This window comes from Cryptotermes secundus, unplaced genomic scaffold, assembly GCF_002891405.2.
Source record: "Cryptotermes secundus unplaced genomic scaffold, Csec_1.0 scaffold932, whole genome shotgun sequence".
NCBI classification, from domain to species: Eukaryota; Metazoa; Arthropoda; class Insecta; order Blattodea; family Kalotermitidae; genus Cryptotermes; species Cryptotermes secundus.
Genome location: NW_019727409.1, coordinates 814,544 through 826,716, shown reverse-complemented (window position 1 = coordinate 826,716; position 12,173 = coordinate 814,544). Strand labels below are relative to the sequence as shown.

General features: G+C 41.7%; 1 protein-coding gene across 5 annotated transcripts in view; it reads left to right on the top strand.

Annotated features, from left to right (window-relative positions):
• Positions 1–12,173, top strand: part of LOC111864750 (apoptosis-stimulating of p53 protein 1) — a 367,739-nt gene that overhangs the window by 44,945 nt on the left and 310,621 nt on the right. For 3 of the 5 annotated variants that reach the window (XM_023852248.2, XM_023852249.2, XM_033751567.1), the window contains exon 2: positions 2,876–3,080. The exons of 1 other annotated variant lie outside the window; for it this stretch is intronic. In XM_023852248.2, the coding sequence (XP_023708016.1) occupies positions 2,997–3,080 (84 nt within the window). In that variant the 5' untranslated portion in view covers positions 2,876–2,996. Of the gene's footprint in view, positions 1–2,789; positions 3,081–12,173 lie in introns of those variants that run through there. One more of the 5 variants, XM_033751566.1, reaches the window with a different exon arrangement.

Here is a 12,173-nt window from a genome sequence, read left to right as displayed (position 1 = left end):
GTTGTTCCTGTGCTCCTCTCCACTCCCTGCTGATACGATCCGTATATCAGGGTCTGGTCGAGAGGGTGGTGGTGTGGTGTAGCTGGGTGCGGTGCCCCAAGTTGTTCCTGTGCTCCTCTCCACTCCCTGCTGATACGATCCATGTATCTGCGTCTGGTGGAGAGGGTGGCTGTGTGATGTAGCTGGGTGCGGTGCCCCAAGTTGATACTGTGCTCCGTGGACGGCCGACCTGTCCGGATATTCTAGACGGATATGTCGCTGGTGTTCCTTCAACCTGGTGTGAATTGAATGGCCCGTCTGCCCAGTGTAGGTCTGACCGCACTCACGGCTGATGCTGTATACTCCTGGCTTCTTCTGTACCAGACCGTCCTTGACCGACCGAAGGAAACCAGACATTTTCCTGGGAGGGAGGTCCACACCCTTGATCTTGTGCCGAAATAGCATCCTGCTGATGCGAGTGAATATCGACCCGACACATAAGGCAGGAAAGCGACGGAATCTGGCTTTTCGTTGGGCTGGGCAACCGTTTTGCCTGAAAATGTCTCGCAGGAACGTCAGCTCCGCAATAAAGGCCGTCTTGATCACGCCGAGCTCTCGCCCTGTGCACAAATGTGGAAAGTATGGCATGTATGTTTGGTGGGTGGTGATGAGAGGTTGGTTTACGGCATTCTTTATGGATGGAGACGGAAAGAGATGGCTACCTTCTCTTCTTTACTCCAGTATAAAATTCAGTTCTCATCTATAGTTCCAGAACTACAATACGAGTGTGACTGAGCTCTTGGAATTAGTGATGGTTTCATATTTTGACACGCCGAAGGTGCTAATGCTCCAAGTAAACAAAATACAGTACAAAGACGAGGATTTATTGTTATACGGGGGTTGGTGTGAAGAACTGGATTATACACGACTTGGCGTGTGTTCGCTGCAGTGACTACTCATTACTCATACAGAAATTTCGTTAATTGGTCATTAGCAGAATAAGGGGCTGGTGTATAGTGTTCTGGAACGCAGTGTCGCGTCCTAAAGACAATGGACATATTTTGTGAGAATATTTTGTTATTTCGCCAATATCACATGAATGTTACAGGCACAACATTTTTAACTACAAGTGCAGTACTAGACGATTAGGCCTACATCAACTGTCCAGATTGTCTATGCTCTACATGACTAACGAAGTTCGCTGTAGCTATCGTGAATGGGAAGCCCTTCTGGTTGTTTATTTCAATAATACGAACTGCTCTTTCTAAATGTGCCGCTACTAATGTTCTACGAGACTTTTTGTTTCGCTTCCTCCTAACACGACCTATCGCTGTCACGTGTGGTAGAGCTTTCATTACAGTTCCGGAGTTTTATATGAAAACTATCTGTCTTCCCATCCGTCGCTACGCGGTTTAGCTCATGGCTGTCTTCGTGTTTCTTACGTTCTAGAGACCCTCTACTGCAGCGATTTTCAGCCTGTGTGCTGTGGCACACTGGTGTGACGCGAACTGTCTGCAGATGTGCCGCGGCAGTTTGGTGAACGCTCAAAAAGAAGGGAGAACAAATTGAGAAATATAAAATCGTCAAAATCCATGATTAATAATATTATTAAAAATAACTCAATGATTAGAATTACAGACGCTGAAGTTCTAAACACAGTTTCTTTATTAAAGTCCGTCAGAACACAACAATATACAGATCAAGGCTAAAATTAGCTTGGCTGCATGTTTCGTCTCATAAAGCCATCAGGCAAACACACGATCACCATATTCACACTGTTGCACTGCAATTGCGATGGTAAAGCAGGATACTTGATAATAGATTATAAAATACATGGTACAAAAGTACAGTGAACTATAAACTTATTAAAGACAACTAGTTGCGATCTATATTCCCTACAGAACTGACAAATACACTGTAAGGTGAGGCACCGACTAAACAATTAACGTCAAAACTATATTACATCTATACCACGGGCCTCCAAGCAGTTTATTACATGTATACAAGCCTGAATATACCATTATGTCCGCGGGAATATAGGAAGATTGCAACAACTGACTTGATGGTATGGAATATCACATGAATTAACCTTATTTTATGTCATAACTTTCGTTTTTATAAGTTTATAGTTCATTGTCCTTTTATACCATGTATTTTATAATGTACGTATTCTCAAGTATCCAGCTTTACTATCGCAATTGCAGTGCAACAGTGTGTGAATATGGTGATCATGTGTTTGCCTGATGATGGCCTTATGAGCCGAAACATGTAGCCAAGCTAATTTTAGCCTTGACCATTGTATTGTGCTGCGACGGACTCTAATAAAGAAAGTGTATATAATAACACAAAAGGATGCATGAAATGAAAATTTTAAACACAATCTTATTACTCGTTTCTTAATGATAAAATCTGTCCTTAAAAATTCATGGTGTACCTTGACAAGAGTAGCGCCTTATTCGTCGTGCCGTAAGTTGAAGGAGGTTGAAAACTCTGCTCCACTTGAATCTCAGCCATGGAACGATTTTCATAGTTTTCCTGCCCCTGTAGACGATCCCATTGATACTACACCACTAAGGGTTCCTTTCCCATAATTTTAAACTAACGGTGTTTAATCGTTCTGCTGTTGTCTCGTTAGACTCCGTCTACTCCTGTATATGACTGAAGGTCGTTCAGTAATGTCAGTGTGATTGCATATTCGTCCGCTTTGCATTCCNCCCCAGAAATATTTTGATTGCAGAAGCTGCTTCTATATAGAACAGTTGTCTTGCATATCTTAATGGTATTTTAGTGCGTGCAAAGGCACTCTTGTCGTCTTTTGAAACACAGATTACTGGCCAAAAATGGAAGATTTTATGTAAGTGTTCGTCTGCGCCTTTAATGTAAAATGTTGTGATAGGCCTGAAGAGGTGCCTGACGTGGCCGTTGTGATGGGACTTTTAGCAACACAATGTTTGGGCATGGCGAGAAATTACGGACCTGATAACTTTCTGGTGATAATTCCCCGCTGCTAGAAAGAGATGGAGGAATCAGTGGTCACCGTGGACGTGAGCAAGGTGGCGCGACTGCAGCGCGCCCTTAAGTGGGCTTCAGGAACCAAACAAGTGAGTCTCTGTGTTCTGTGTACAAGTTCTGTGACCATGACCTGATTATCATGTACGCCCGCATTCAGAACTCGAATTCTCAAATCATTTCTTATGTAGTAGATTTCATTTAAAGAGCACCATACACAGCTAGAACTTTACGCGCTGTTCTGCTTGTTTGCAAATCTTGGCCTCTTGCTCTGGAGAAAGAGAAGTGTTTGAGGGTGGCTGAGAACTCAGTGCTGTGGAAGGAGGGAAGTAACAGGATAATTTGGGAAGTTAGATACGTAGGGGTTTCGTAATTCAATCTTTCTATGGCTCTACAGCCCTTTCGGACCTTGGCCGCTTTTTCGCTTTCTTAGTCTATATATACTCGGTAGGGCTCCTTGGACGGAGGATCAGCCCGTCGCAAGGCCGCCACATACACGCAGAAAAACACAAACACAGAATAAACGCATACAGATAACCATGCCTCAGTGGGATTCAAACCCACGATCCCAGTGTTCGAGTGGGCGAAGACTGTTCATGCCTTAGACCGCGCGGCCACTGTGATTCGCTGCAGTTTATTCTGATCACCCCCTACTGCTGTTGCTGAACTGAAGATGAGCTGGGCGGGACATGTAACGCGCATGGAGATGAGAAATACAAGGCAAATTTCCGTTGGGAAGGTGCTGGGTGGGAGGACTAGATATACTCGAAGATGGGAAGATTATATTACAATACACCTCAAGAAAAATTGGATATTGATTGAAGGATTTAATGAATTATTCATCTGGTTCAGACGGCGGTCCAGTGGTGGCCTCTTGTGAACATCTCAGTGAACTTCAGGATTGCTTAAGATAAGTGAATATTTTGTTCGTCTGGGTATCTCCGTCCGCCTGTTGCTTCGTCTTGCTTGTATAGAAATATGAGAAATGCTTTCATTTTGTTAGACACTTTCCGTTGGCGAGTGTATTGTGCGTTGAGAACTATGTAGAGCGTTTTAATTTCCCATTCAACGATTTAAAGTGCGAGTTATGCATACCACCATTTTCCATTATGCTGTCAGCAGCAGGGGCATTGTTAATAGGCTTATTCTTCTTCCCGCGTTTGGTTTCCAAGCACGCAGTCTGTTTACGCGTATCTCAACTTCTCCTTCCACAGTTTTCCAGCTTTACCCCTTCTTTTGTCATGTCGCTACACTTCGCAACAATCCCAAAAGCTTGCAACAAATATGAAATTTAAAGCCCCACCCCTCAGGGACCCATGAGTAATGATAATATTTTGATTTAAAATTACATTTTGAAAGAATGTTGTCGACCTTCCTCGGTAAAGTGCTCTTGCAGCAACATCGTGTAAATTTATATTCCCATAAGAACAAGTCTGCATGTCCCATTACACGTGCAAGATACTTATCATGGGGACCAAGAACATCACTTCCGAGCTACTTTTCATCGGTGCAGGCACAGGACAACGAGGCAAGGGGTTAGTCCTCTAGTAATCATTGCGCGCCCACGAGTGTGTATAAATAGTATAGTCAGTGTCGAAATAGCGATCGACTGAATTGGCTGGCGCAGCAAATCGTGCAGCCGTCGGGAAGCAGTTCTGATTTTAGATGGCCGTAGATTCTCTCAGCCTCGAGACTCCACCATGAAATAGTTTTCAATTGGATCGCGTCCACATCGAATGCCTTCCATGCTCATTATCACAGTATCATATCCCATTCGAAGTTACGTAACCTCAGCAGTTGCATAGTATTGCAGAACGAGCGACTAATTGAGACTGTTGGACCCATGCCTTAAGCTGAGAATGTAAATTGGTGCGTCGAGTTTTTTTTTGGCATCAAATAAATTGACATTTCTAACTGCCGTAGTTTGAATTTTAATTCCGTAAGTGTTTGTTTACCCAGCTATACAGTAAACTAGCCGGAAATCTCAAATTTTTGGGCTTCCTCATGTCGTCGACTGGATAAATTTCGTTACTGCTCTGGAACATACTGTAAAGTTTATGCTTTCTAATAACTCACATGTAGGTAAAGCTTCACGCGTTTGCATGGCAGCACTGGACGGAGATCTGTGGTTCAGCCACATACATCAGCAAGGAAGGAGCGGCGAAGCCTCCCTAACGGGGGTCATCGTACCCAAAGCGTTTAGAATCCAAGAACCATACTTATTATCGAAAGATTATTTGTTAGTGCCCAGTGGTAGTTGATGTTTGTGGAACAGAGATAACATATACTTCAACCCATTCTCTCGCCTGATTTACTTTGTATTGCCACTTGCTTTCTGCCTGACTTGTAAGACGGGTTTTGGTTAGATGGTTGGATTTATTGCTCCTTATACATTTACAGTTCGGGACTACTGGTAATACAGAACTATCTCTGATCTACACACATAGTTCACCGTTACACACTCACTATAGTTCGCAGTCTTCACTAGTCGTATCCTGGCAACGGATTTATAACAGTCTCACTGTCACTTCAAATCTCATGTGAAGTCTCCTTTGCACCGCATAATTCATTTCTTGTCATTTCTTCTCAAACACCTTCGACAGCCATCTCCAAAACTCGACCCAATTCTCGACAGCAAGTAACTCAAATTAACTCTTCTTCAACTGAACTTTCTCAGCTTTTGACAACAACTGACGGCTCCCTTGGAACTTCCCGTTATATATTCTCCGGGCACACCCCACAAAAAACACCGTCTTCTGTTGCCCCGTATTGTTTTGGGCGTGTTTACTGATCCGTTGTTTAGCAGTGTACTTCCTATTGTTGCACGCTTTGGCTCCCGCGAAAATGTTTACCGAGTCGTTGCCTAGCAATGGGTCTCTACGTCACAATATTATAACTGTCCACCAGAGAAATTTTTGGCACTGTGAAATATATCTTTCTGGTCGTAAGTTTTCAGGGGCCTCAGGGCCGTGCTTCACACAGTGGCGAAGAAATGATTCCATTGGCATTACCGAGAATCGAATCCTGTTCTTCCGGCCAATTGATCTAGTTGTTACGTTTCATTGGACTGGCAAAACTAAACAGTATTAAATAGTAGTTCATCTTGAGATGTGGTGGCACTTGAGAGCGCTGTAAATAATCTGATTTTTGGTATTAAGAGTTAGACTTTACTGCATCCTGACGTCTTCGGGTCAGTGAATCCTTTATTTTCTCTTCTCCTTCTCCTTCCATGTTTTTTTATTTATTTCTGTCTTTCTTTCTGGGTCTTTCTTTCTTTTCGTTCTTTGTTTCTTCCAGTTCTTCTGTTCTTCACACAAACTGAACTGAATAGGGGATATTTATTTGTACTAATGTTAGCTACGTTAGATGCTGCAGTTAAACATAACATGAATATGAAGAAAGCAGTCTTCTGGGACGTGGCGCCGTGTACATATTGTGTTAACCGACGTTTCGAAGGAACGTGTCGCCTCCATCTTCAGGGTAGAAGGAAAAACAAGGAAATCTGCAAGCGAAGAACCAGTGTGAGCAGGTGCAAATAGTGTATTAATGCTTTCTTCATAGTCACCGCCATGAAAACCTGAAATCTTACATAACATGAATAGATCTCTATGTTTTAGGATATAACGCCTAGTAGTGACTTGCTGGTTTCTTGCTTGCCCCATTCTTCGACCCTCAAGATGGGAGCTACATATCCTCCGAAACGTCTGTAGACTTTTAACGGACTACACGGCAATATGTCCTAGAAGATAGAACTCTTCATAAATGTCGCTGTAAGAACCTCAAATTCATCATAACCTGTGTAGTTGGTATGCACCGTGGGCTAATGTTTCTGAGCTGCATAGTATTTGACCAGGAACCAGACTGTGACTCAAAGTTGGCTGTAAATTATTTTTTTCTTTAAGTTTGTCAAGTGAGTGCCAAAGAGTGTGCCGCTACTCGCGCCTCATGTTTCTGTCATCTGACTCAGCAGCCGTTGTAATCTGTGTGGCTATTACAGTAGTAATATTGCATGCAGACCTCGTCTGTTCTTCTCTTATCGGGGGAAAGTAACGCTAGGCTGATGGCCCGACGTATGTTGACATTCATCAGTTCTTCAAACTTCCAAAACAGATTCATGATGAAACTTCCGTTTTTCTTGTTGGGCGAGGAGCACCGGTGAGAACTCTTGAAACCTAATCTTTTATTGCGCATGCTTCCAGTTCTGTATAACGTATGATGCCAAAGTCATATTTAAGTAATGTGGGCTTACTTTTACAGTAAAACAATGTCATGGGTTAGCTTGTTGGGCGCTTGCATTGATAGTCGCAAAATCTGTCGTACTTTCTTCAGAATGCTTCTGTTCTGCTCAGTTGAGTTAATCCTTAGACTGTTGTCGCCGTAGCCGCCTCATTTTTGGAACTGTTTCACAGCGCTTCTCATATTTTTAATTACTGGCTTACAGATAGTACGCCTGTGTCATATGTAATTGATAAATGCTTGTAATTATACTTTTATACAAAATTTCATATCCCTAGATCCAGTGGGTCGCCGATCACCGTGGCCCCGTGTTCTAAGGTATGAACCGTCTTCGCCCGCTCAGACACTGGGATCATGGGTTCGAATCTCACTCTAGGCATGGATATCTGTATGCGTTTATCCTGAGTCTGTGTGTTCTGTGCGTAGGTAGCGGCCTTGCGCCGAGCTGCTCCGGCATCCAAAAAGTCCTACCGATTGTGTATACGATTAAGAAACTGAAAAATCGGCTATGGTCCACAAGGGCTGTAAAGCCGTAGATAGATAGGGAGATCAATGGGTTTATTAGTTATCGCCGTTAAACGGCGTTCTAGATTGATATTTTCGCATATTCGCCAAGTTTTCGTTTTTTACATTCTACGGAAAAGTTTACTTTAAAGTTGCATAGGTTTAAAAGTTACGTCGATACATGAAAAGGTAACACATTAAAGCTCAGCTTTTATATATGTACCACCTGCTTGAATACGGAACTTCTACATTCTGCCCACATGGTGTATTTTCTTGTTTTGTATGGTTCTCACAATACACAACATTATTTTCTCCTAAACTGTATTGACCTGTTGGTCATTGTAGCGGAGACGTAAGTTGTTTCCTGTGAGGTACGAACTGAATTTTATATATTATGTATGATAATACAGTACTTAAAAGGGTTATAACTCTGCAATCTCCTTTTGTAGAAAATAAAGTAAACTGTAAGCAGTGTGATAAGGAGAATATTCGGAACTGAGAGAAATGACGTAAATGGAAAGTGGATATAATTCCGCCAAGAAACTTCATAATACAGTCCCGCATCTTATGCTGCGGTACACACGTATTTGATTATGCTAGATAGGACATGTACAGGGAATATTTTTACTGTGCGGACCGGGGCCATGGCTCTGCGCTTCACGGCGGCCGGTGCGCCGCTTACTGCGAGGCGCATACAGTTTTTTCCAATGATGACCGATAGCGTTTGGAATGGAAGGAAGTAATGAACTTGTGGACCGTTTGACGGCATTATGTTACACGGCGAGCAATGCGGTTCAGCGTGGGAGTTTATGTTATGTCAGCAGTAGGCAGCAGTTATCAGCTCCATTCGCCATTTGTTCTCAGTTACAGTTACCCAGCGGTGTGGTATATCGTGGTGCTGTATACTTTAGAGCGACATGTGCTTCTGTATGTGATCCATGTGAAGTACAGATCTGCTAGAAAATGTGCTAGAATTTCGACGTAAATTTCGTGATAAAAGAGTTCCAAGCAGACAAACAATTCGTAATTTGGTGAATAAACGTAGAACAATGGGACTCCTAGTAGACAAGAAACAAAAACATAAGTGTCGAGTGCTTACTGAGGAGAAGTTACATGACATAGGGGACAGACTTGAACATACACCTAGAACATCACTGAAACGCCTAGCTCAAGAGACTGGAGTGTCAAAGACTAGTGCAAGAACAGCAACACAATTGTTGAAGCCATCCAGGGAAAATTTGTGTCTGGATTGTACCTGTGTTTTTTAATGAAACAATTGCGAAAAATATCTGCGTGTAGAGAGGACGACACTTTAAACACTTCCTGTGATCTGTGAATCGTAATTACTTAATGCCGAATGTTGTCGGCCCTCAGGCATGCTGATTCATTTGCAGAATTCGTATGCTCCTCGCGGTAAGTGGCACACCGTCCGCCGTGAAGTGCAGAGCCCTGGACCCGGTCCACGCAGTAAAAATATTCCCTGTAGTTCGGGTGGGATTTGTCAGAGATATGTACAGAATTGTGGCTGGAAGAAAACCTCTTGGAAGGGGGTGTAACGTGGACTGCGGATGGATACGGGTATACCAAGATGGATCTTAAGAAACTCGTTGAAAGGAGGCAGACTTAATTGACCTTGTCCAATTGCGAGCTGTTTGATTAATTATGAACATTCGAAGGCATCTGCAGCAGCCGACTTTTCCAAACGGAATTTAATTGAAGAAATATATGCATTTTCTCTTCTCCAAGTCGTCCAGACCGGCTCTGGGGCCCACCCAGCCTCCTATCCAATGGGTACGAGGGGTAAAGAGGCAGGGGCGTGAAGCCGACCACTCACCTCCAACTAGTGCCAAGATCAAGGAAACGTGGATCTATACATCCATTTTCCCATGCACCTTCATGGCGTGGTGCTTAATTAATTAAGCACAGGGACGACTTTACCTTTGCCTACATATTGGCCCTACTTCGTATCCAGGAATGTGCTTTATGGTCATATTTAGTGCACGATTGGAACTATGGTTTGTGTGTTCACAGATGACATGTTGTAATCCCAACCTGCATAGCCTTGTATTATTAAATGAGTTTTGATAATATTACTTGATACAAAAGTAGGTACGAATTAATTTTCATATTGGGACATCGAAGCCCCTTTCCAGCCTCAGTCTGCAGCTATACTGCCAATCAGCAGATTAATGTTGTTATCAACAGACAATAAATGTATGGATATATAATGAGATTTCGAGAGTTAATTGCTAATTACAAAAGCCTATTCAGTGTTAATCTCCAAGCGAATGTCAAAACGTAATTTGAGCTGATTATTGGGAATTCAACACTTTCCGTGAGATGTGTTTGAATCCAGTACTGTGGCTTCGTCATGGTCGTACCGTGACTGTAGTATAAACTGTGATTGCTCTGTGGAATGTTTAAAGTCAGTGCAATTGGTAACTGCATTTTCTTGATGAAATTAGAATGAATTCTAGAAATGCTTAGTACTGAATTGAAAACTATTGCAAGCTTTTCTAATTTTCAAATCATTAAAGATCAAAATATGTGTATGTATATACGTACATACCAGATATAACAGATTTTGCGAGTTCGGGTATATAGCTCTGAAACTTCACTTACTTGAAGGGAGGGACATTAATTATAAGTGTCAGAAAGCAGAAGACCGAGGAAAATATTATGACCTAAGAGTTTTTTTAATACTAGTGGAGTGGGACTATTGGGAATGAGAGTTTGCATGAAATTAGTAATGATAATGGAGTTAGAGTTGTAAACTTTGCCACATCAAAAAATCTTACTGTCAAAAGTACAATGTTCCCACATCGTAACACCCATAAATTTACTTNCTTGGGAAACTATTAGAGATAATACAAAAATGTCTGCCAAAGAGAGTCTAGGTTATTATGAACCGAAGAAGCATAAGACATGGTTCGATGAAGGATGCTCCAGAATTATTAGATCAAAGAAAGCAGGCCAAATTGCCATGGTTACAGGATCCAAGCGAGTTAAATGGGGATAATCTGAACAATATAAGACGTGAAACCAGCAGGCGTTTCAGGAACAAAAAGAAGGAATATCTGAAAGACAAAATTGATGAGCTTGCAATGAACAGTAACAACAAGAACATTAGAAACTTCTACAGTATAGAGGAATGAATGACTTTAAGAAGGGTTACCAGCTTAGCAGTAACTTAGTGAAGGATGAGAATGGTGATCTGCATGCAGATTCCCACAACAATTTGAAAAGGTGGAGGAACTACTTCTCTCAGTTATTGAATGTACATAGGGTCAGTGATGTTAGGCAGACAGAAATCGATACAGCTTAGCCGTTAATACCTGATCCTAGCCCTTTTGAGGTTGAAAATGCTATTGCAAAATTGAAACGGTATAAATCGCCAGGTAGTGATCAAATTCCGGCAGAACCTACTCAAGCAGGAGGCGAAATATTACGTTCTAAGATCCAGAATCAAATTACTTCTATTTGGCATAAGGAAAAATTGCCTTGTCAGTGGAAGGAATCTATTATTGTACCAGTTCACAAGAAGGGTGATAACACTGACTGTAGTAATTATCGGGGGATATCACTGCTATCAACAAAATTTTGTCCAATATTTTTCTTTCAAGGTTAAGTTCATATATAGATGAAATTATTGGGGATCATCAGTGTGGGTTTCGACGTAACAGATCAACTACAGATCAGATTTTTGCATTCGTCAGATATTGGAGAAAAAATGGGAGTATGATGAGACAGTACATCAGCTAATCATAGACTTCAAGAAAGCCTACGATTCAGTTAGGAGGGAAGTATTGTACACTATTCTGATAGAGTTTGGGGTATACATGAAACTAGTTAGGCTGATTAAAATGTGTTTAAACGAAACGTATAGTGTAGTCTGTATAGGTAAACATTTGTCTGACAAATTTGCTATCCAGAATGGTCTAAACCAGTGTTTCCCAACCTTTTTGATGCCGCGGACCCCCTGTACCGAATGTTAATTCACCGCGGCCCCCATAAAACCCAAAATGGAAATTTTTAAATTTTACGAGTACATATCATAAAAATGAAGCAGTAACTTAAAATTTTACAACACTAAATGTGTCATTTATGACAATAAAATACTGTTATAAATGGAGATATTCGGAAGATTACGAACATATCAATTAGGCGTAATATTGTGAATTTAATACTCACCTAATGTGATGGCTGGTGCTGTTTTTCAGACGTCAACTTTCGAATGTCAGGATCAAAACTGGATAATTTCAGACGTAGTCTGGCTCCACGTTAAGTCTGTTCCTATATCTGTTTTTCATGTGTAAAAGATGAGAAAATGTTGTCTCGCACAGATATGTAGTGGGAAATGGCAACAGATGTCTTACAGCCCTTTTGGAAATTTCAGGGTAAACAGACCTAGCTTGGAACCAAAACTCCTGTAACGGTAACGAGGG